We start from the raw sequence: 22129 nt of genomic DNA, 5'->3' as shown, positions 1-22129 counted from the left end.
ATCTCTCTGAATGTCAGATTTTCTAGTTTCTGATTGATGAATGAATTTGTTGGGCAACACGTCAAGAAGTTCTCTATAAGCAGCAGGGCAGGGCGCGGGGCGCACGGGTTGGTGTTCTGTTATGGGTTTGCAAGGGGTTGGCATTGGTACAGACTGTTTGAGCTGATGGGTGGCTTCATCATTCATCCCCCTCTTCTTCTTCGGTCGGCCGCTGTCCATGGTAGACGAGCTCCCCATCCCGCGCGTTGATCTCCTCCAGCTTGCTGGCGCTCACGCAGGCTGGTAGCGTGTGGTCCCGCATCAATGGTCGCATGCTACGCAGCAGGATTCGGAACAGACTTGGGTACAGGTGCTCCTAATAACAAACCAATGCGGTCAGAATTGCCCACAATGTCGTGGATTGAGAAAGGTTGCACCCCAGGACAGGACAGAGCGGCGGCGAAGCGATCCCAAATGCAAGTGGCAATCACCTGGTTGGCGAGGAGGGTCTTGACCCGGTATCGCTCCTTGGGTTCCTCAAAGCAGGCTGGGCAATTGTCTTGAATCACGGGCAGGTGGGACTCGGCTGCAAAGGTGCGTGTTTGTCGCTCACGCGTGTACACCAGGGGGCGAATGATGCGCACATCCCCCTTTCCGTTGCAGTAGTGGGCCTTCATGGTCCGCAGGCGCCCATTGTGGAAGCTGCTCATGACAAAGGATTCGGCCAAGTCATCCAGGTGCTGGCCCAATGCCAAAACATTGTACCCCTCGCGACGCAAGCACGAATACAGAATTCCCCCTGCACACCAGCGCCATGGTCCCAAGCCACATAAGCATGTGACAGCACGTTGAAGCCCAACCCGAAACAATCCAAACACCCCTCCCTCTTCCAAGCAGCATAGTTACCGGCGACAGAGATTTGACTTACGCTTCATCCGCGCGCACCATGAACAGATGGAGCTGGGCTGCGTGTCCTGGGCTTGCGCTAGCAGATCTTGTGACTCGAAAAAATAAGGCACCCCCAAGGCCTTTAGGTACGGGATCAAGGGGCGCGGGTCAAACCCCGGGAAATTGGGGTTCATGGTCACCGCGCCCACCTCAAAGCGCACGGGTGCCTTGCGTTGCAGCGCCAACAGGCAATGCAGCAAACTCAAACTATCTTTGCCACCAGACAAGCCCACTAGGATTCGGTCGCCCTCCTGAATCATGTCGTAGTCGCGAATGGCTTCACCCACCGTGCGCAGCAGGCTCTTCGGAACCTTGGGTTTCAACGCCAGACGATGGAAGGTGGGGCCGGCAGCAGGCGCGGCCTCCTCTTCCTCTCCGTCCGACTCGCCGCCCAACGCAGACGTGTCAAAGAGCACGTCATCCGCAGTCTCAGTCCCCGCCATGTTGCCCCCGGCCTGTGACATGGTCGCGTGCGTGGGCTCATCGGCGTCACCATCGTCCTCGTCGTTCTCTTCGCCCTCATCCTCTTCAGCAGGAAGTGGCAATGCCGAAGGAGGCGGCGCTAAGCGACCGCGCATCAAAACTAGTGGGCAAGCTAGCACCGGGCCATCCTCGCCATCCAGTGCTGCCGCAGCTTCTGGCGCGGCGTCCAGATTCGCCTCGGTTGGTTCAGAAAGCGGCGCTGTGGATTGATTCCAGGCCGCCGCATCGAGAGGAGCAGCATCCGCCAACAACTGCAAAGACTTGTCCCCGGTTCCCGCCTGGCCTGCAGTTCGACTCGAGAGACTGGCGGCCGGTGATACCTGCGCCTGGAACCAGACAAGACGACGAAGGCCCTCGGGCAAACCCAAAATTGCCTCGGCATCCGTGGCCGTGCTGTTCGTTGCCGTCTAGACAAAGCATCAGTGCGGTGGCATTGAGTGAGACATGTGACACCCCGCATGAAGTCAAGCAAGGTCGAGATAAAGGTAGACTACACCGCTACGTTGACACACCTGGCGCTCTTGGGCCAGTTGCTGTGCGGCCGCCAAGGCTTCTTGAGGCGTTGAAAGGGACTTGGCTTCTACTCTAGCATGTGGTGGAACGGGCGCACTCAAGCCGGCGCTCCCGAATACAGCCTCGCTGAGCCACATGCGATGTGGACTTTTGTTGCGGAAGGCGCGGTGGCGATACTCTCCTAGATATCAAACATGGGCCGCGTCAGTGGCCGGCAGCGCTGCAGGCCTTCATGGAGAAGCACACGTACCAGTATCCACATAAAAGAGGTAGTCATCCAAGAAGAGGTAGCCGTGTCGTGCCACAAACTCGATGGCTTGCAGTACGTAGTCCAACTTGGCCTCGGGCCAGTGAAAGGAAAAGGACACGCGAACAAAGCCAGGACGCAAAACTTCGCGCTTGTCCAAAAGCGCATTCTCAAGCTGCACCGCATCCTCGGGGCTAATACCCAGCAGGCGGTGTGCATATGGACCGGCGCAGAGGCAGCTGTCCAAGCGAGACCATGTGGCAACAGCATCGGGTGATCAGAGCACGAACAAGAGCAAAGGCAAACGCGTGATGGGTAACACGGTCCTGTGGGGCGAATCGTACCCGCCTCGGGCTTGAACACCAAAGAGGTCGTTGAGTAACGCCGAAGCGAAGTTCCAGTGCAGAAAGCGCCCATGATCGCGAGGATGGCGAATGCCAAAGGAGAGGATCTGCATGACACGTCCGCTTCCATCAGATGCCAGCAGCAAGCGCAATCCCTGCACCACGGCAGTTGATGCCTGGCGATGGCCCTCAGTCCCAAACAACCACCACGTACCGGGAGACGCTGAGGCGTGTCGCCGCCTGCCACGCACAGGTTGGGCACGGCAGCCAGACGGTTCATGATGGTGCTCATCATCGCCTGTTCACGGGCCGCGATGCGCTCAACGCCGAGCGCCTTTTGTAGGCGAAACACGAGGCCGCAACGAATGTTGCCTAGAATATTGGGGGTGCCCCCCTCCTCGCGCTCTTCCGAGTTTTCCATGTACCTACAACAAGGTCCAGAGTGAGTCACTTGGGTGCCAAGGCGTGCATGAATGTGCGAGCGTCCACAGAGGGCCCGAAACAAAGCCAGTGCTTGCTTCGCACCGATGCTGATGTCCAGAGACGTAAAAGACAGTGCCTCCGGCTGGGGTGGAGGGCACCGCATTGGAAAGCAGCTTCTTCTTGATGCAGAGAAGCCCTGGTGTGTCGGGGCCACCAGGAAATTTGTGGGGGCTGATAAAAACCGCGTCGGGTCGGCTGGCAGGGTCTGTCGGATTGAGATCCACCCGGGCGTGGGGGGCACTTGCAGCGCAGTCCCAGACAGCGATGGCATGGTGTTGGTGGACAAGACGCGTAATGGCCGAGACGTCTTCTTCGAGACCAGTCACGTTAGACGCAGCGCTAAAGGCGGCCACCACGGTACGGTGCGGGGCGTGCTGGGCCAAGAGCTGAGCCAAGATGGCGGCGTCGATGCGGTGATCAGGGCCCGGAGGCACCTCAAGAACCTGTGCACCACTCTCCTTCCAGATGCAATAGTTGCTATGGTGCTCCATGGGGCCCACCAGGACAAGGGGCTGCGTCTGGCGCTGGATTCGGTCGGCATTGGTTTCACCATGCGCCTTGCGCCAGCTGCGCGCTGCAAAATCACCATCACCGTGCGTGCGAGCATGGAGCTTTGGGGGTTGAGACAGGCAGATTGGTGAGGCGGCAACATTGGGCAACAGGCGGTGATGGGAGATGGGAGATGGGAGATGGGAGATGGGAGAAGGGAGATGGGAGATGGGAGATGGGAGATGGGAGATGGGAGATGGGAGATGGGAGATGGGAGATGGGAGAAGAAACCAAAGGACGTTTCCGGACAACTGAAAAGGCCAGAGACATTACTTGTGCTTGTAGCGCGACGGCGTGGAACGCACCGTGACAGCAGCTTCGTCATGAAAACGACGATGACAGCCAGGGAAGGTACAGAGGTACTGGCCTTGCGCGCTGGTGGCAAAGAGACCCAGGCCCAAAATTTCAGCGCACTTTTTAATGGCACCGGTGGACCCGCTGCCCGCGAAGATGACGGCATCTGCGTGTGAACGAGTAAGTCAGCACGTATGCAAAATTGGGTTGGCGGAGCAGGAGCAAAAGGCCCCCCGAGAAGGGAAGGGTAAAGATGGTGTCGCTCCAAAAAACGCAGGTGCACGAACAAGAGCTGATGCGCACCTTCATCTGTGGCACGAAGGGCGTCCTTGATGATTTGACGCGCTTCTTCCACGAGTTGCATGGTTTGCAAGCCACAGGCGGAGGAGGTGGTATGGGTGTTGCTGTACATGGGCATGACGTGGCTCTGCAGATAACCCTCGATGGCTTCAAGGCTCCGGCCCGAAGCCGTCGAGTCGGCGTACACCAGTGGACGGGTGCCATAAGGAGTTTGCACCAGCGCCGTATGACCATACCTGGAGGGAACGTGTCGACATTGAGCCACGCGGGTAAGGCTGGTGATCAGCATAGGAAAATCGAGCAGCAACCCAGCGAGCAGCCGTCAGCTTGTTCCTGGCGGCAAAACCTACGTTTGTTCCTCAATCATAGTACAGAGGTCCTCAAATTCTGCGTGCGCGGCCAAGGGCTCGCCCTGGCCCGGGGCTGCCGCCGGCAGATTGGACCATTGCTTCACCGCGGCCATGGCGATAAATTGTTCCGACCCAGAAATCTACCTACAGCAGCCAACAATACGCACAAGCCAGCACAACGCAACACAATCAGACCCACCGGCCTTCATCCTTATCAAGCAGCATGTCCAACCCCATGGCAGTCAAGACCGAAAGCCCACACGGGAAGCAGCCAGCCAGCCAGCCAGCCATTGGCGGGCAGCCACATGTCCACACACACACACACACACACACATGGTCCGCATCATCTCTCTCTCTCTCTCTGACTCGCTCACCTCGTCATGCGCAGGAAATGCTGACATTGCGTGATGAACTGACGAAGACAGTGACGATTTTGAAACCTTTCCCTCTCTTTTTTTTTTTTTTTTTCTCTCTCATTTTTTTTTTTTTTTTCCTTTTTTTTTTTTGGTGCTTAACTTGAACGCGCCAGCTTCTGACCTTCTGACCCTGCCTCTGGGTTCATGACTGGATTTGTCTCTGGCTCTGGCTCTGGCTCTGGCTCTTTGGTTCCAGTTGTTGTTATACCCTCTCACGATTTGCTACTACGCAGTGCCAAGGTGCCAAGATGGACAAAGGTGGTGGTGGCAGCTCACTGGCGGCTTTGATGGCAGCGCGAAAAGGGAAAGAGGCGGATGCTGCATCGTCAGCGACATCATCGCAGGCTGGTGCGGGCTCGCTAGCAGCGCTGCTGGCAAATCGCAACTCGGCCTCGGCTGCCAAGCCCACCCCGGCACAATCTGCTCCCCAGGGCTCGCTGGCGGGTCTGCTGGCGAATCGCAACTCGGCCTCGGCTGCCACGCCCGCACCTCAAAGTTCGCTGACGAGTCTGCTGGCTCAGAGACAGGCCACATCTGCGGCAGCACCTGCATCGACAGGAGCATCGACGCAAGGCTCCTTGGCAAGCCTTTTAACCGCGCGATCAGAGGCGGCCACCCCGCCAACAACTACCACCAACACCGACCCGACGCCAGCCCCAGTCTCTCTGACCAGCTTCTCATGGACACCAACTACCCAGCCCAAGACCAGTGCGGCAATGGTGCCAGACCCTACCTCGGTGTCCACGCCATCCGAACCAACGCAGGACAAGCCCGATCTGGTCACGCCTCTGCCGCCCCTCACTATCGACGCCCCCAAAACGGTCCCCGTACCTGATCCCCTCTCCCTCTGCGGACGTACGCTCCGGCGATGCGCCGCGGATGCTTTTAGCTTTGGCGGCTGGCAACCCTGGCCAAGGGCACAGTCCTCCGAGCTACAGCTTCACCGAGGTTGGTGGACAGGTACGCTTGCGCCGGAAGAGTCTGATATCAAGCCCTTTGATTTCAGCACCCTTTCACCCGATGCCGCCCTGCTGCAAGCGCGACAACATGCCGGTCTCAAAACTGCCTGAGAAAACTGCCCCCGGCACTTTTGCTGCGCCTCGGAAAAGGCCGGCTCCATCCGTCTGGCCTGTTGCTAATGGACGCTGTGCGTCGCGAACCGTGTCCCTTGTGTCTCGTCGTTGCTTGCCGGTGATTATCTGAGCTAAAATCATAATTCATTTCAACGCAAAGCATCACACAAGGGCTCCTCTAAGTCAATGTGTCAAAAGAACGGTTTGTGAAAGCATGTGACCGTGTGCTGGGGTGCTTGGCACGGCAATCGGATCTATTGATGCGCTCGAGCGTAGAAGGAAAGGAAGGGTTGGGTGGCGCAGCCACACTGTTAAAAGTTCTCAAGCTCTAGGGTAAGGTTGCCAGACACTGATGCGGCCGTCTTTTCCACCAGCAACAAGGCGGTCCTGGCAAAAACATAAGCACTGAATCGCGTCCACATGTGCTGACAGTGCGCCCAACACACGACCCTAAGGCATCCGTCGCCGTGCTTGTGAGCTGGCCGTCGTCAACCCACGTGGAAAAGTTCACGATGCGGCCATCCACCCACCGATTTCCAGGATACTAAAAAGAATTGGCCGCGCACCCACGAGGCCGCTGCCAGCAGCTTGCCATCATCCCGGAATCTACCCGGTCCGATTCACCTCGGTAAGTCGGTAGCCCGTAGAAAGCATGTGGAAGTCACAACGACAGGACAGGTGCTCGCTATAATCGTACGCCAAACTGTTGACACCAAAGGCACCCAGTTCAATGGACCGCTCCACCGTCAGGGCTCTGTCGCTGTAGCGTACTCGGACGATGCTGCTCCCGAACAGAATGGTCCACCACAATGCTTGTGAGGTGCAAAGCCAGAGGTGTTGAACAAGGAAAGAAGGAGTGGGTGGACAGGCATCTGATTAAAGCATGCAAAGTGGTTCCCCTTGAGCTGATCCGCCCGGCCTACACCACGCAAACCCACCAAGTACCGGCTCCAGCAACGGCAAGCACACGGTCCTGGCCCTGGGCAGTGCCTGGTTGACTGGCAATAGCAATGGCCGTTTCCACATTGGGAATTTTGACCTCGCAAGTTGCGTCTAAAAGTCGATGCGCAAGGCCGCACAACCAGAAGATGGTCATGACAAGGTCATGAGTTGGACCGACAAGAACGGTCATTCATGCTCATCAACACGCGCATTGGCAGCACGACAAGAGCTAGTCAGTACCGGTAATGTGCTTTGGTGTCGTGGCACTGCAAGCATGCGCAAAAGTGGGCAGCTGCCAGCAAAGTACATGGCCGCTCTCGTGTCCGGTGAAGAGCACATCTGCCAGAGCAAGAAAAAGGCAATCGCTCAGAAATGGGATGCAAGGAAGTCATATCTCAGGTCCCGGCGGCTTGCAAAGGCATGCTACGTGGCTGACCTTCAACCACATGCAGGCCTGTGATCAGACCAAACTTTTTGTTCTCGTGCTGAAACTTATCGGCCGCATAGACTGCCGCTGGGCGGGCGACGTAAGGGGCGTCGTCATCCCCGTCAGGTAACACGACAGCCCCGGTTGTCAGGAGCTCAGGCTCCGGTCCCGGAACATGGAAGAAAAAGCCTGGACGCTTGGTTGCGTCGGGTTGGCAGAAGAGGGCGGCCATGGCCAGTGAAGAAGTACCGAGGCCCACATGCAGGATGGGTTGTGCTTCCGTCGGTGCGCTACTTGAAGTTTGGGCAACATGCAATGCACCGTCGCGACCAAAGCTCAGCAGCAGCAAGTGGTCAGACTCGACAGCGGATGCCTCGCCAATGTGTAGCTGCACGCTGTTGACAGGCGCACCATCGTGGGCTTCGTACTGCAGAAGCTGACGCCGAGACAACGTGCTCCACAAGCCTACCGTGCCCTTGAGCGTGCTACACAGCAAGATGAGCAAGCAGGCCAGCGTAGCGGACTGTGCCAGCTGAAATTGCGAATGCCTTGATCGTGGCTGCAACAACAAAACAATGCCAGAGATGATACTGTGAGGAGCCACACGCGGCCAAGGACGTACCCATAAAGGATCCAAGTCGCTCGAGCATCCATGGATGTCACCCCAGCGGGCATGCCCCGCAAAACATATCTGCTTGAACCGAGAGACCCAGACAACTTTGATCAGTAAAACCAGCCAAGCGCTCCCATGCCCCTTGACCCTGTCTGCCACATGGACACCAAAAGCCTCATCCATTGTTGGGTTATCGTTAGCCCATCGTTAGACCACCGTTGGTCCATCGTTGTTCCATCTCTGGTCCATCGTTAGACCATCGCTGGGCCATCGTTGGGCCATCGAAACGCGGGCGCGCAGGACTCGTACTCGGGCTGGCAGCTCATCTCCCGAATCCGATTCAGGACGACACAATTACCAACTGTATGTCAGACAAATTCCTGAGGTAGAGAGGAGGTGTCTGCGCGTTTGTGTCTTAAGCATAAGGACAGAGGGAAATCAGAGATGAGGGCGAGTGCGTTACGCATGTGCACACGTTGTCGCCTCGTATTTTTTTTTTTTTTTTTTTTAAATTTTTTTTGGATCATCGACATCGGTAGAATGGATCCGAGTATGATGAACCCGCAGATGATAGCGCAGGCGCAGCGGATGATGGCATCCATGTCGCCGGCGCAGCGGCAGGCCATGATGCAGCAGATGGCGAGCATGGACCCCGCCACGATTGCCAACATGTCTCGCATGACAGGCCAAGCCAACCTCAACGTGGACGACATCAAGCGAGCGCAGGCGCAAATGAATGGCATGTCGCCCGAGCAGCTGGAACAGGCGTCCAACATGGCGGCGGCCCATGCCCAGCGTGCTAGTGCCAGCAGTGCCAGTGCTGCACCTGCCCAGAGTCCTGGGGAAGCGAATGCCACGCGTCAGAAGGAGGAAGGCAACACGCACTTTCGCGCCGGTCGTTATCACGAGGCCCTCAAGTGCTACCGCCGTGCCATTGCTGGTCTTGTGGATCAAGACTCGGCTGCCAGCCGTGACATTGTCAAGGCATGCCGTCTCAACGCTGCTTTGTGCCAAGTTAAGAATGGCGAGCCCGAGGAAGCCATTGATCTGTGTTCCCAGGTCTGTCTGCAACCCTATCTCTCGCCCGGTGGGGTTGGGGTCTGCTCGAGAGGCATGTTGCAGCGTGTTGTTGAGTCTGTGTGTTGTGGGCCGTGATGCCGTACCAATAGGTTCTCAAGGCGGGTGCCAACATGAAGGCCCATTATCGTCGAGGGCTGGCATATGAGCTGCTTGAGGATTATGCTGCCAGGTCTGTCACAGGTGGTACAAGCGATGGTCGTTTTGCACATGGTGCATCGGGCATGTGCGCCTGTCACATTGTAGCGCTTTTGGGCGGGTTTTTGTTTTGCAGCTTGCGCGATATGGAGGCAGCCATGGCCCTGACTCCAGATGATAGCACGCTGAAAAGCGCCTATGAACGCGTCAAGGTAGGCCCGAGCTGTGCCACCACCTCCTCGGCCTCTGATGGGCCGCGTTCTGACACCAAACGCCCTGCTTAGAAATATGCTGCAGAGGCTGAGCCTGCTGCAGCTGAGGCTGGGGATGATGAGACACGCGATGCATCATCATCACGCGCCCAGGAAGATCCGGTGGCAGCTGGTGATACTGGTGACACGCCTGAGCAACAGGTGGGATTCCTTGTGTCGTTCAGGGGCGTTGCTCTTTCTTTCTTCTCATGCCCAGGCATTACTTTCTTGCCCGTGCTGTCCAGAAAAGCAAACCATCACCGGCCCCGGCGGGGGCAGCAGCAGAAGCAACCACAGCAGCGGCCACCCCCAAGAGCACACCCAAGCCTGCTTCCGCTCCCAAGCCTGCTTCCACGCCTACCCAAATGCCACCCATGGGCGCCCCGGGCTCGATGCCTACTCCTACTCCGGAGATGATGGCCATGATGCAGGTCTGACACCAGTCTCCGCTCCGCGTGTCATATGTGTTGAGCTTGAGGCGGTGGTTGCATACAATTCGTTGGTGTCGCGTCTGAATTGCGCGCCCAGCAACACATCTTATGCACACGTTTTCTTTGTATCAAACAGGACCCGTCGTACATTGCCATGGTGAAGGACATGCTTGCGCATCAATCGGATGACGATCTGGCGCAACAAGCTGCACAGGTGTGACCCAGCAGGGATCATCTTTTTTTTTTTTTTTTCCGCGCCCATCTGCGCTTACCATCTTCATTCTTCCTTCATTCTCGCATAATGTGCGTCATGCAGATGGGTGTGTCGGCCGATCAAATCCGCATGGCACGTCAAATGTTCTCCTCGATGGATCCACAGACGCTTGCAGGCATGGCAAAGCAAAATGCGGCCAAAATGTCTGCTACGCCGGCCCCTGCACAGGCCGCGTCCGCCCCCGCAGCTCCTGCTAGTGCCGCCGCTGCCGCGCCCTCTGCTGCCAGTCCCTTGGCTGGCATGGGTGGTGATCCCTCGGAAATGGCAAGTCTCTTCTTGTTTGACATGCTTTGGCACTTGTACAGTCAAGAACCACCATCCGATCAGCCTCTGGTCTCACCAGAGTCATGGCATAGGCTCGTCAAATGATGGATAACCCGGAGATGCTCAAGTCCATGACCGACATGATGAAGAACATTGACCCCGACCAATTGGCACAAATGAGCAAACAGGTTTGCCTGACCCTACAGCGGGGTGTCCGACTGGAGAAGTGCGCACGGATCACGCTCACTTGAATGTGTGGCATAGATGGGCATGAACCTGTCTCCCGAACAGGCCAAGAAGATGCAAGCACAAATGGCCAACATGACCCCAGAGCAACTGGCAACGCTCACCAAGGTGTCTGCGCGTCTGCAGCAAGCAGGCAAGGGCTTCCAGGTGAGGCTGCTGCGTACCTTTTGCGCTTTGCGGGACAATGATGCTCGTGTCGTGAGCGCGTTTCTCATATCTCCCCGTGATCATTCAGTTTGTGTATCAGGCTTTGTTTGGCAACATGACCCGCATCATCATTACCCTCAGCGTGGTCGTGGTCCTCTTGGCCGTCTGGCTCGGTGCCCTCTAGCCGCATCGCAACGTTTCAATCCCTTGCCCAATTCGATGATCCCTTCAACTTGCTACAGGAGTGTTACGTGTGTGTTTGTCAAATATAAAAGGCATCAAGCGCGTTGCATGTGTCTTTTTTTCTTCTGACTTTTGTTGATCATCAGAGATACGGGCTAAGCGAGGTGTTGAGATAGAGAGGGATCATCAAGCCAAACCTCTGAGCGGCGACAAATGAGGCAAAGTAGTAAGGATTCAGAGAAACGACAACACCACGACTGAGATTCAGAGGCACAGGTGCCACCACAGCAAATCCCTGCTTGTGCTTGTGCTGAGTGTGTGTCGTCAGTGGCGTTTTCAAGTTTTGCTCGTCTGGTCGTCGTCGTCGCCGTCACCGTCGCCGTCGCCGTCGTCGTTGTCGTCGTTGCTGCTGCTGCTGGACCTGACCCTGGGATTGTGGTCCCAATTGCACATTGAACAGGTCAGTGCCCTTTGCTTGGATGACGTTGTTGGAACGCAGATGGAGGAGACTATAGGCAGCCACGTCTCTCTCACATAGACGCTTGTGACTCGGTGCTGCTTTGGCGTGCACAGAGACCTCAAAGGTTCATCAACCAACATGAGCGCTCCGCCACCACGCCCACCCCCGCCGTACGGCGTGGAGGAGGCCAACAACGAGGCACTGCCGAGTTATGCTCCTCAAAACGGTAGGCTTCCCATTCATATTAACGTCTTTTTTTTTTTCTTTTTTTTTGCCAATCGCCACCAACACTTGCTGTTGCTGAACTCACGCCGAGGCCTCCGCCTGGTCACAGCTGGTGCTGTGCTGCCGGCCCCACCCACGTCGTCCATGTCGTCACCCAACCCATCACTCGCTTCCTCGGCCACTGGCCCAGGTCCCATGACGGTCGCCATCCCCAATGTCATGGGTCCGCCCGCCACAGTAGTTCCGCCCTCGGAGAAAGAGCACGCCTTTGTGTCCAATGCGCTCGCTTCGACGCTGCCTGCGCTTCAGCAGCGCCTCAACGAGTGTCTCAGCCGTGGCTGCCCGCTGCAAATCGATGTCAACCGCATCCTTGGCCCGTGCACTTCAGCCCAGGTTTGTAGACTTGAGCCATTGTCGGCGCCTGACGTTTGAGTTTGTTGCCTTTTCATGCAAGGCAGCAGAAACCCGGCTCGACCGTGACGGCACACGTTCAACTCAGCTCCTGTGCTTGTGCCTTCGTGCCAACAACGTAGAATCGTCAAAGCCTGGCTGAAGAGCTCTTGAAGGAAAAGTCGGGTTGCCTGGCCACCCTCGTGCACACCATTGAGAAGGTGGGATGATTTTCGCTGCGCCCATGATGAGCCTCGGCCTGCCAAGCAGGAAAACACACGTGCAAGACCAAGAAAAAACTAGCACATGCCAAGCAGGTTCTTTTATGAAGCTCATGGCACTGCATCTGCGGGTTCCGCGGTTTTCTTAGGCTGCCATGGATGGTAGTGTCAAGGCTGACATTGCCATGCAGGTCCAGCGCGTGGAGGTTTTGCCCGCTGACGCCAGCGGTGTCACCTTTGCCCAGGGCGCCATCATGATCTTTGTCCGGCCCAATACGCGCCATGGATGCCCCGGCAAGACGGCCATGCAACAAATGCTCGAGATTAGCTTTTTTGCCGAGGTACCTTGCTCAACCTGCCACGGCGGTTCGTCCTTGCCTTCCACATCGCACTCTTACATTGACATTATCTCGCTTTAGGAGCGCCGCTTGATGAATCTTCTCTTCACTCACGCTATCCCCGAGCACACACGCCGTCTGAGTGAAACCCTTGGCCACCCAACCAATATCACAGTGGATGCAACGGCCATCCTCAACTCGCTACCACAAGAAAAGCGCTTGGAGACGGTATGGCTCGCTGGCCCAATGGACGCTGGCTGCTCCGCGTTCATTCCTGCGTGTGCTCATTGCAGTTGTCTCTCCTTCACCCGCCTCCACTATCACATCTCATCGGGACTGTTCTTCTTAGGCTCGCCTGATGGCTACTGATACGGGCTTCAAGCGCGGCATGCGTCAATTGAACGAGGGAATGGATAAAATATTGGGTTCGGTACTGGACAAACCCAAGACGACGACCGATCCCAAAATGGCTGAAATCCGCAGCCAGCACTTTGCTGCCCCAGTGGTCCGGGCTCTGGAGCGCCTGAAGCGTGTCCATCCTGAAAACCTGGTTCTTCAGGCTGTGCAAGAGGTGAGTGTACCGCCACCCGTTTTGCTCTAAAAACCCTGCTTAAACCCTGCTCAAACCTTAACGGAAGGGAACGGAAAGGCCTTGTCCGCTGAACCAGCCCGCCTCCTGACATGGACCCTGACACAATGTCTCCGGTAAACAGGTGCGCCTGACCTCGACGAGTGAGGAGAAGCGCATGCTGGTTCTCGACTCGGCAAATCAACAGATTGTGGATCGTCAAGTCCTTCACACTCAGAATCAGTTCGTTGTCCGAAGTGCCCTGGCCGCGTCCGCCTTATTAAGTGCGCTCACGCTTACACACCCGAATCGTGTACGATAGGCCTCGCTCTTTGGTGCTGGTCGTTGAACATCAGCTGTTGAACGGCCTTGCTGGCACTTTCAGTGACGATGAGGCCATGGCTCATGCCGAGGTGCGTCCAATCGAGGCCACGCGCCCCTGAGCACAATAAAGCATAGTTGAGAGTTCTTCTGAGCGAGACTCAGTCGTGAACGCCGCGCAGGTTTGGACCCAGGCGCAAGAGCGCAACTTGATCAACTACTTTGTTGGCACAGCACTCATTAACACGCAGGCTCAGCTGTGCGAGCTCCTGGGTCGCCCCGTGGGCATCGGTAGGTGGACAGAAGCGGACAAGGGAATTCATTGGCCATCGGTGGCCTCGCGACCATGTGTGTCTGCACTTTCCTCGCGCATGCTCTCACCCACCATCGTTGTTTTCTGGAATAGACGTGGACTGGAACACCGTCTTCCCACAGGGCGGTGATCCTTTCAAGCGCGCCGAACGCGCGCGCACGCTGGCTGAGAATGGAGGCAAAAATACCTCGCTGGCCCTGCAAAATGCCATGGCTGAGGTGATTGCCCAGTCCAACGCCCAGGCGACCTTTGCTGTGATTGGAGAAATCCAGATCCAGCACGACGAGCATGGTCCAGCTCTCAGCAACGTGGCCGGCAAGGCTGGTCAAAAGATTTTGTACAAGGTCAACCTTGATCAGGGTCTGAGCGGCGTCTATGACCACCATCAACTGAAGCAAGCTCTGCGTGCCATGTTTGGTATCCGTAAGTGCTGCTCTCAGGCGAGACGCGTTTTGAGCAACAGCAAACATCAAGCCCCTCATTATTCTTAACCCATGTGTGTGGTATAGCGACCCCAGCCAACGAAAAGGGCTTTTCTGGCGGCATCAAGTCTGTGGCAGCCAGCGTAGATCGCTGGGGTGATAAGTTTGCTCGCAGCTTCAACGTCTTTGGCAAGAAGTAAACCTGCAACATGTGTTCCTTGTGTTTCAACCCCATTTAATTGTGATAATATTGTTTCGCATTTTATTACATCGGATCTACTTTTATTATTACATGTATTATTATTATTATTCTCGACTCGGACAGGATTATTTCAACAGGGATGAGAAGGATGCGCGTGTCAAAGGATGAATAAAAACAAGAATGATTTTGTAGCAGTCATCATGTATCGTCTTCGTGGTTTGGGAAGCTTTGAACGTCCTGGCGCTGGTTTCAGACATAGCTTTGGTTTTTTTTTTACTATGGTAGTAGTATTACTAGTATTATCAGATCTGATTTATGATTTCAAACGCCATCTGCTAGTGTCTCAGCAAGGATCCTCGTCATTGCTGCGACCATGGACAATAACATCTTGTCGGGAAACGCGACACTTCACCGCTCACGCGTAAGAAAGGTCGTGGCTTCGAGGTGCTTAAGCTAGTGAATACTCAAAGAAACTTTGACGATCGATTTGAGGCGTAAAGATGCCAACCTCACCACGCGCCCGTTTTTCATCTTGGATGGAACGGGACACACACATACACACACACACACACACACACACACACACACACACACACGTGTCAAAAAGTCAGTCACCACGCTATTATAGATGCTTGGCGCCAAATCTTAGTCGTGTGAATGAACGCGCTTGCTTGTATCCATACAGTTGTTGGAGAAAAGGTTATACGAGCCATGGCTGGCCTCATCCTGCATGGCATCTCCTACCGAGTAGGACTCGTGCAACTTTGGTTCGCCCACATTCTTCCACTTCGAAGACATGTCATCAGCTGAGGTAACGACGGTCCGACCGGCTCCACCGCCCGACGGAGTATTGTGCAAGAGGAAGTCACCTTGATCCGTAGTGGCAACAGTTCCTGCGTTGCATGGCATGGCCATCATTTTTGTCTATCAATGTTTTCAAACAGCCTTCAAACTTGGCACCATCGGCAGGACAGTCAAAAGTGTGCCATACCTTCGTGAAAGCCAAAGCCGTCGTAGCCGGACCATTGTCCAGGGCGCTGAACCTGTTGGGTTGACCTGATATCTGAATTGTATAAATCTGTTAGAGACGACTGTGTCATTATGTCTGCTGTTGCCTGTGTAACGAAAACGGCCAGCCAGAGCACAACAAGCCATGTGCATTGACGTTTGCATTGGGTCATGGTTGCCATCGTTGCTGTCTTCGATCAGAATGGTGAAGAATTCAGTTTTCCGGGCTTGAATGCTTGTTTGATTCCGCCAAGTCGAAATAGAAAAATGCGGCATTGGAGCGAGCTCTGCAGCGCCTGGGAAAAAAGATGTGGACTACTGCATGGCGTTCTGAGGTGATGCACATTGCTTTTCGGCTTTACGCTTCAAAACGTCTCTGAAGGATCACCACCCCTCTCGAGGATCACCATCATTAGCAACATCATCATTATCATCAGCACCACCACTGCCATCAGCACCATCATCATCATCAACAGCACCACCACCACCATCATCATCACCACCATAGCCATCACCACCATAGCCATCACCACCATAGCCATCACCACCATAGCCATCACCACCATAGCCATCACATTGGGCCATCAAGCTTGCCATAATAAAATTTTTGCGCCCCCTGGGTGATAAGTTTGCTCGCAGCTTCAGCGTTGGAACCTTAGTTGGTGCAGTTGGTGTTTATATTATATTCTTGTTGTTCCCGCTGCGTTAAAAAAAGCATGACAAATATCAAAAAGCATGACAAATATCAAAAGCATGCAAAAAGGTGGGAGGGACTCAATTTTCCTCTGGGGCTGGTGGGCGTGTGTGCATGAGATGTGCGCCTCGTGACTGGGGCTGCCCGTAAGATCTCCAGCCTTGGTGCACGCGTGTGTGTGTGTGTGTGTGTGTGAGTCTGCGTTAAGGCAGCGTCGGGGCAGTTGCTCTTGGAGACGTGACATGGCGGCACGGGTCGAGTGGATGGGGCTGATTGCGCTGCTGGCGCTGCTTGTGCTGCTGGGGTCAGAGTGTGGCGTGTGCGCAACGGACGATGCCGTGGTGGCTGCAGACGATGCCGGCAACGTGCACATCAGCGCGACGGCCGAGTCGCGCGTGTACATCAACGGCGTGGATGTGCTGGCGCGTCTGGCCGTGCTGGAGGGCGTGGAGCAGCTGCTGATCGATCTCCATGGCGGGGCTGCCGGCGGCAGCGTGCCGCTGGCGTATGCGGTGCTGGGAGGCCTTGCCAATGGCCAGACTCATTTTGTTATGGACTTTAGCAATCTGTCTCGGGAATGGCGGAGCACAGTGGGGCCATACCGTCATAATGGCAGCGGCAGGAACTTTTGCAACCCGCTCTCGCCCAACGCAGCCGACACAAACACGTCGGTGTGCTACATCTTGAGCATGCCGGAAGCGGTCGAAGAAGGGACGGCACCACTAATGGTTGGGAACCAAGTTCTCAAAATCGTGTCCAACGAGACCCTCAACGAAGACACTGGCCAGATCCAGCCGGGCGCTTATCCGGGGTTTCTGGTGGTCGGAATGCAACCCAAGCTCGAGGGTCACGCGGTGGTGGTGCGTTTCACCGCCAAGATTCCTGTGGGATTTGCGTTTGTTGGCGCGACAAATCCGGGGTATAGTGTTGACAATCTTCTCTCAGCAGCGGGAACGGGCAACGCGGAGCACTATGCCTTTCGTTTTACCGCGCACAACAACGATGTAGATGCCCCAGCAGTGCACATTTGGCTCAGTGGCCCCACGGGGGCAGCCGTCACTTACTACATCTACGCGCTGGAGGTCTTTTCTGTTTAGACCTGGGAGTTGGCGCGAGCACCATTCTCAATTTCACACACTTTGAATATTTCCCAAGTGAGCGCCCTCGTCTGACTCTGTCTTCTTCTCTGAGGAAACCCTGACCTGAATTTCCAGAATCTGCTCTGCATATTTGCTGTTTGCAATTGAGTCGTTGCGGTAGAGGTTCAATCGTTCTGTTGCACGGTCGTGCCCCATGTTCTGCTGGTGTGGATCACACTGACTCGCGTTCGCTGATGCAGCATTCACATCGCGTCAGTGCTTTACATCCAACTCAAGCGATAAATCCATCCGTTGGGGAAGACGAGACCGGTACAATACAGCCCCTGAGTAACGACCAGAGTCTCCAGAATCCGATTCATTGATCACGGTCGCGCCATGGGCGGCATGCTCACAGTGCGAGGCTTGCTCGCAGTCGGGTTACAAAGCTTCAGCCACGTCTTATGATCTCTCGACCCAGGTGCGAGGAGCGAGCCTATCATCCTCATACTCCTGATCCGACACGGACAAATTCAGCTCACTTGCACAAGCTCATCTACCACAGGCCGAGCCACACGTCCGGAGAGTACACAAGCCGATTCCAAAGAGCCATCGGCCCGCTTGTCGCGAAGAAGCGAGAGCCCGAAGCGACCCGGAAACTTTTTTCTGACATTGCGGTCAAATGTGACCAAAACTGCTTTTAACACACACACAGACACACACACACACACACACACACACACACACACACACACACACTTAACCGCGTGCTCGGCGGCTGCGCTTTGACGTCGTTGGGACAAGCACTTGGCATCAGCGGCCAGCGTAGTCGGTTGGGGGTTTGCGGAGAATGAGGTTGTAGAAGCTGGGCGTGACGTCGTGCTAGCCGAGTTTGAGACTCTGCTGCTGCCCGCTGGTCAGCATTATGTGGGCTGATATTCCCGAGGGCCAGACACTCTACTATGCTGTGCTCGGTCACGGCCTGGAGTTGGCCTTGATCCACGAACTCTGTGAAAAGGTGCGCTCTTGCTCCGGGTGCAGGTACCACACGCGGCCTGGTCGAGTTTCGTGAGTCTTTTCTAGTGCCTTGACCTGAAAGCCTTTGACGTGAGTCTGCGAACTGGGGTGTCGGGTTTGTAGACGGATGCGCGCATTGTCGGTCCATTCTTGCAACGCGAGCTCAGTGCAGCTGACGAGCGCGCACGAGACGTGGCTCGAGAGAGTGGGCGGGATAGCTATGCGCACGTGGATGAAACCGCCCTCCCAACCTCTTTGCAGCAAGCCATTGTGCTTGAGCATCCTCTAGCGCAGCAGCTCTGCGAGCTGGCCAGGCCATGGCGCCTCGACCCTTTTGCCGACCAAACCCGGGATGCCGAGGTCTTTGCTGCCTGTAAACAGCTAACAGCACACCTCACAATTCAAGGCCTGGTCCTCTTCATCACGAGCACACCCGTACATACGCTTCGCCAGCTCACGTGGGTCCACTTTTCTTGCAGCTTCCAGTGATGCAGACTTTTCTCCTCTGACACCTTGCCTTCTTTTGCCTTCTTCTTCTTTTTTTTTTTTTTTTCCTTGTAGGACGCCGCGCTCGCTGCACGCATGCTTGGCTGTGGCCAGCTTTCCACGCTCTGCTTTTCGGCGCAACTTTGAGGGCTTTCCTCGCCTTGTGTCCGACGGTTTGCTCGCTGGACTTGGTGGCCACGCGCTTGACGCAGTGGAGGCATGGATCTCCTCTGGTCATGGGCGCTGGGCATTGTCTGCAGCCCAGGCAGAAGCCTACGCTCGGCGCCGGCACAAGGACGATGCAGAGGCGACTGGTATGCCCTTGCCTTTGGCCCACGAAGCTGTGCGTAGCCTTTTTACGCAATCCGACTTGCCCCAGCCTACTTTTGACGTCGAAGCAGAATGTTACATACCACCCGCCACTCCAGGCGTCGCCGCCGATCACAGCGACGCTCGCAACGTTTTTTTTCGCCTTTCTGTCGAAAAGGCCCTGGATGGCGCGTGGCCTGCACGCTGCATGGACGTGGAGTCTTGCGCAGGCAACGCGCTTCAAGCCTTGTGCGTGCCCCTTCTCCCTTTCTTCTGGCTGGCTGCTTCCTGCTTGTGTGCATTTCACTCATGCTGCTAACGTGTCGCGCCCATTGGCAGAACCGGCTGGCAGGTTGATCTCATGCGCTTTCATCTCCCGGTATGTCCATGATTGACGCCAGGTCCAGGTGCTGGGAAATGATTATTATGATTTTTTTTTTGTTGTCGTTGGGGCTTTTCAAGACACCACTCTGCGCGCTCATGACAATGCCGGGTTTGCATTGCGAGTACACAGGTGCATGCTGTTTTGCTAAACATGCCCTTTTCAGCAGTGTTTGGCATCACGGTGCGCTCTGGGGAGGAAATTGTTGACCGACACAGGTGCGAGTCTCTGGGATGGGTACGGCTTGCTTTTGGCTTGACCAGACTGATGCAGAGGTCTCGTTCTTCTGGATGTTTAGGACGGAGCAAGGCTATTCATCCCTGCAAACCAGTGTAGCAGCTGGCCTGGGGCGGATTGCTCGACCTTGGCCCAATGAAGTGTGCTTGGATCCCATGTGTGGTGCCATGACCATTGCCGTGGAAACAGTGACCGAGTTTCCCGATGTGACATTCTTAAACTCCGACATTGATCGGGAAAGCCTCGCAACTGGCAAAGCCAACGTCAACGCCTGCCTGCCTCCCTCTGCCCAAGCTCGTATCCTGTCCTTTTACGCGTCAGCTCGTCACCTGCCCTTGGGTAAGTCATGAATGGTGCTCGAGGGACAAGGGGCTTGGGCATGCATCTAATTTGGCGATGGCATACTTTTGTTGGCGTTGTGGCAGGTGTGGGCGCCGTCGACCGGGTGGTTTGTGACATGCCTTGGGGAAAGCGCTGTAGCAAGCCCCGTTTGATGCGAAAGCTATATCCGTTGTTGTTGGTGGAGTGGGCACGGGTGGTTCGTCCTGGGGGTCGAGCCTATCTGCTCACGATGATGCGCAAGTGCATGGAGATGCATCTGACTACCTCCACCAACTGGCAGCAGCTGGACCGCCGCCAGTGTAACGTGGGCGGTATCAAAGCCTACTTGTACACACTCGAGCGCACGGACGCTGTCGTGGACCAGAATTAGAATTTAGAGGGGGATCTGGTATCCTGGTTCCCTGTCTCCTTTTTTCATATATCCAAACCTTTTGACACAGCAGCCTGTTACGATATCACAGTTGCAAAGTACATCGTCTTGCCAGACAGCATCATGGCTTTGAGCTTGAGGGTTTAACGTTAATTATTATCTTGTTTGCCTGGAAGCACGAACGGACACAAATCACTCGGAAAGGACGGTAGAGGAAGCCAAGAATGGGCACAGCACGGCGCGCCCTACACTGGTGCAGTGCAAGTGTTGGCATGGGAACGAGTGGCATAAAACCAGGAGCACCAGGCGAGTTTGTCACACACATTCACGACTCTGGTGCAGCGAGCGAGGACTTTGCGAAAGAGTTGGCGGTCTAATATGCTTCTTCGGGGTCTTCGACAGGGGCCTCAAAGCCTTCTTCAAGAGCGTAGAGCACCTCAAAGACACGCTCGATGGTTGAGCCGCGCTGATCTTCCGGTACCTCTTGGCAAATAATCTCAATGTCACGCAGCTTGCCAAAGTAAAAGTCACGCTCCTTTTCCAAGCCTTCAACAGTAAGGCGCAGTTCCTCGACCTAGTAAATAGCGTAACAACAGCATTTACAATTGGATAGCGTGTCGGTCAGGCGAAATGTAGAGGAATGGATGGAGGCCGCCTCTCGCGTAGGCTCTGCGTGCTGCGTGTGACTGACCTCTGTGGAGAGCTGATCGACCTGCAGTTGCTTCTCCTTGACCGCCTGGCTGTTGGCGGCGGAAGAGCCAGTGTCCCTGGCGGCAGCGGCAGTAGTGCTGGGGCCAGAGACACGGGAGCGTGCAGCCGCCGAACCTGAGGCTGAGGCAGAGGCAGCGCCAGCTGAGGCAGCTGCTGGTTTGCGCTTGCTCGGGGAGGTCGTAGTCGACGGGGTGGCAGATGCTAAGCAGTGCGGACGAAAAAATAAAACATTAGTGTGAGCTTGAGCGACCGAGCCCTGCTGTGGCCAAAGCCAAGCAGCGAGAGCAAACGGTTTGATTGACTGAAATCCGCCTTGAATGACGTACCGCCAGCCACCTTGGAGTTGGTGGGATTGGTATGTGCCATCACTTTCTTGCCGGCGCGGCGGGCAGCCGCGTCATAGTCGCGACCGTCAAAGTTGGCATCGAAAAACTTTTTGAACCACTGACCAAACTCGAAGTTATCCTGGAAGCGGCCCTTGATGAGGCGGTCCACGGGGATAACCTTGTCACACTTGGTTGAGAGGAAAGCTTGCTGGAGGTGCTTGAAGTTTTCGATAAACTCGTGTTCATGCTTGGCGTCAAACTTGACGCGCTTGATGGGCACGACGCCCGGACCAAACATCATGTCCATCAGTTGGCAGTACGCCGCGCCTGTTGACGGTATACACGAGGGTGAGTAAAAAAATGGCCAGTGGGTTGGGCCGTCTGGGTCTGTGCCGGAACGGAGGTGACTGACCAGTGCACAGATTTTCGACCTTGGAATAGCTGAGGTTGAGGGTGGTGTTGATCCAATCAACCAGGTCCTGGCGGCTGATGTTGGTGGTGTTGACGCTCGTAGCGTGCACATTGACTGCAGTGCGACCCATGTCGTTGGTAAGCTGAACGGAGCAAAAGGCAATGTCGACGCTGTAGCACAGATCTATTGGCCCAGGCAGACGCATCATGTGAGAGCGCGTTGTTTTCTCATGACCATCCAAGCCCGTCTTGGTCGTCGTTTGGCTTGCCCCACACGGGACAAGCCCAAAAGCTGGAGCGAGCCAGCGCGGTCACACATACCCTGAAA

At 55.7% G+C, this 22129-nt stretch overlaps 6 protein-coding genes across 6 annotated transcripts; 3 read left to right on the top strand and 3 right to left on the bottom strand.

Moving 5' to 3' along the window:
* Positions 1 to 93: 93 nt before the first annotated feature.
* On the bottom strand, positions 94 to 4603 carry MONBRDRAFT_37503 (uncharacterized protein; the record flags this gene model as incomplete). Its single annotated transcript, XM_001746731.1, has 11 exons — positions 94 to 355; positions 471 to 778; positions 908 to 1817; positions 1923 to 2104; positions 2174 to 2409; positions 2515 to 2669; positions 2729 to 2939; positions 3040 to 3608; positions 3852 to 4006; positions 4144 to 4376; positions 4491 to 4603. 11 exons carry the CDS (start codon positions 4601 to 4603, stop codon positions 179 to 181), a joined length of 3249 nt encoding a protein of 1082 aa, XP_001746783.1. The 3' UTR covers positions 94 to 178.
* A 551-nt stretch (positions 4604 to 5154) lies between these two features.
* MONBRDRAFT_26355 (uncharacterized protein) lies at positions 5155 to 6798 on the top strand (the record flags this gene model as incomplete). The annotated part of the gene is made up of 4 exons (XM_001746859.1): positions 5155 to 5761; positions 5796 to 5866; positions 6520 to 6607; positions 6698 to 6798. The coding sequence occupies 4 exons, from the start codon at positions 5155 to 5157 to the stop codon at positions 6796 to 6798; spliced, it is 867 nt and encodes a 288-aa protein (XP_001746911.1).
* Positions 6799 to 11338: 4540 nt separating this feature from the next.
* MONBRDRAFT_37502 (uncharacterized protein) lies at positions 11339 to 14518 on the top strand. Its single transcript, XM_001746858.1, has 12 exons — positions 11339 to 11432; positions 11546 to 11658; positions 11767 to 12050; positions 12191 to 12268; positions 12418 to 12609; positions 12688 to 12834; positions 12956 to 13177; positions 13320 to 13417; positions 13497 to 13587; positions 13678 to 13786; positions 13902 to 14231; positions 14318 to 14518. The coding sequence occupies exons 2-12, from the start codon at positions 11571 to 11573 to the stop codon at positions 14428 to 14430; spliced, it is 1752 nt and encodes a 583-aa protein (XP_001746910.1). The 5' UTR covers positions 11339 to 11432; positions 11546 to 11570; the 3' UTR covers positions 14431 to 14518.
* Positions 14519 to 15077: 559 nt separating this feature from the next.
* On the bottom strand, positions 15078 to 16025 carry MONBRDRAFT_9113 (uncharacterized protein; the record flags this gene model as incomplete). The annotated part of the gene is made up of 3 exons (XM_001746730.1): positions 15078 to 15325; positions 15424 to 15510; positions 15848 to 16025. The coding sequence occupies 3 exons, from the start codon at positions 16023 to 16025 to the stop codon at positions 15078 to 15080; spliced, it is 513 nt and encodes a 170-aa protein (XP_001746782.1).
* Positions 16026 to 16376: 351 nt separating this feature from the next.
* MONBRDRAFT_37501 (uncharacterized protein) lies at positions 16377 to 20353 on the top strand (the record flags this gene model as incomplete). Its single annotated transcript, XM_001746857.1, has 6 exons — positions 16377 to 17216; positions 18489 to 18685; positions 18789 to 19027; positions 19571 to 19622; positions 19703 to 19980; positions 20067 to 20353. 6 exons carry the CDS (start codon positions 16377 to 16379, stop codon positions 20351 to 20353), a joined length of 1893 nt encoding a protein of 630 aa, XP_001746909.1.
* A 373-nt stretch (positions 20354 to 20726) lies between these two features.
* MONBRDRAFT_32858 (uncharacterized protein) lies at positions 20727 to 22007 on the bottom strand (the record flags this gene model as incomplete). Its single annotated transcript, XM_001746729.1, has 4 exons — positions 20727 to 20927; positions 21045 to 21265; positions 21391 to 21717; positions 21803 to 22007. 4 exons carry the CDS (start codon positions 22005 to 22007, stop codon positions 20727 to 20729), a joined length of 954 nt encoding a protein of 317 aa, XP_001746781.1.
* Between the last annotated feature and the right edge of the window lie 122 nt (positions 22008 to 22129).

Source organism: Monosiga brevicollis, genomic scaffold (genome assembly GCF_000002865.3).
Source record: "Monosiga brevicollis MX1 MONBRscaffold_14 genomic scaffold, whole genome shotgun sequence".
NCBI classification, from domain to species: domain Eukaryota; class Choanoflagellata; order Craspedida; family Salpingoecidae; genus Monosiga; species Monosiga brevicollis.
The sequence above is the reverse complement of the archived record's forward strand: the minus strand, read 5'-3'. Positions and strand labels throughout refer to the sequence as shown.

Bases quoted from the DNA above. Each gene is read 5' to 3' on its own strand.
- MONBRDRAFT_37502 (XM_001746858.1), top strand. From the start codon at position 11,571: ATGAGCGCTCCGCCACCACGCCCACCCCCGCCGTACGGCGTGGAGGAG. The intron at 13,178-13,319 runs GTGAGTGTACCG...TCCGGTAAACAG, and splicing joins TTCTTCAGGCTGTGCAAGAG to GTGCGCCTGACCTCGACGAG. The intron at 14,232-14,317 runs GTAAGTGCTGCT...TGTGTGGTATAG, and splicing joins GCGTGCCATGTTTGGTATCC to CGACCCCAGCCAACGAAAAG.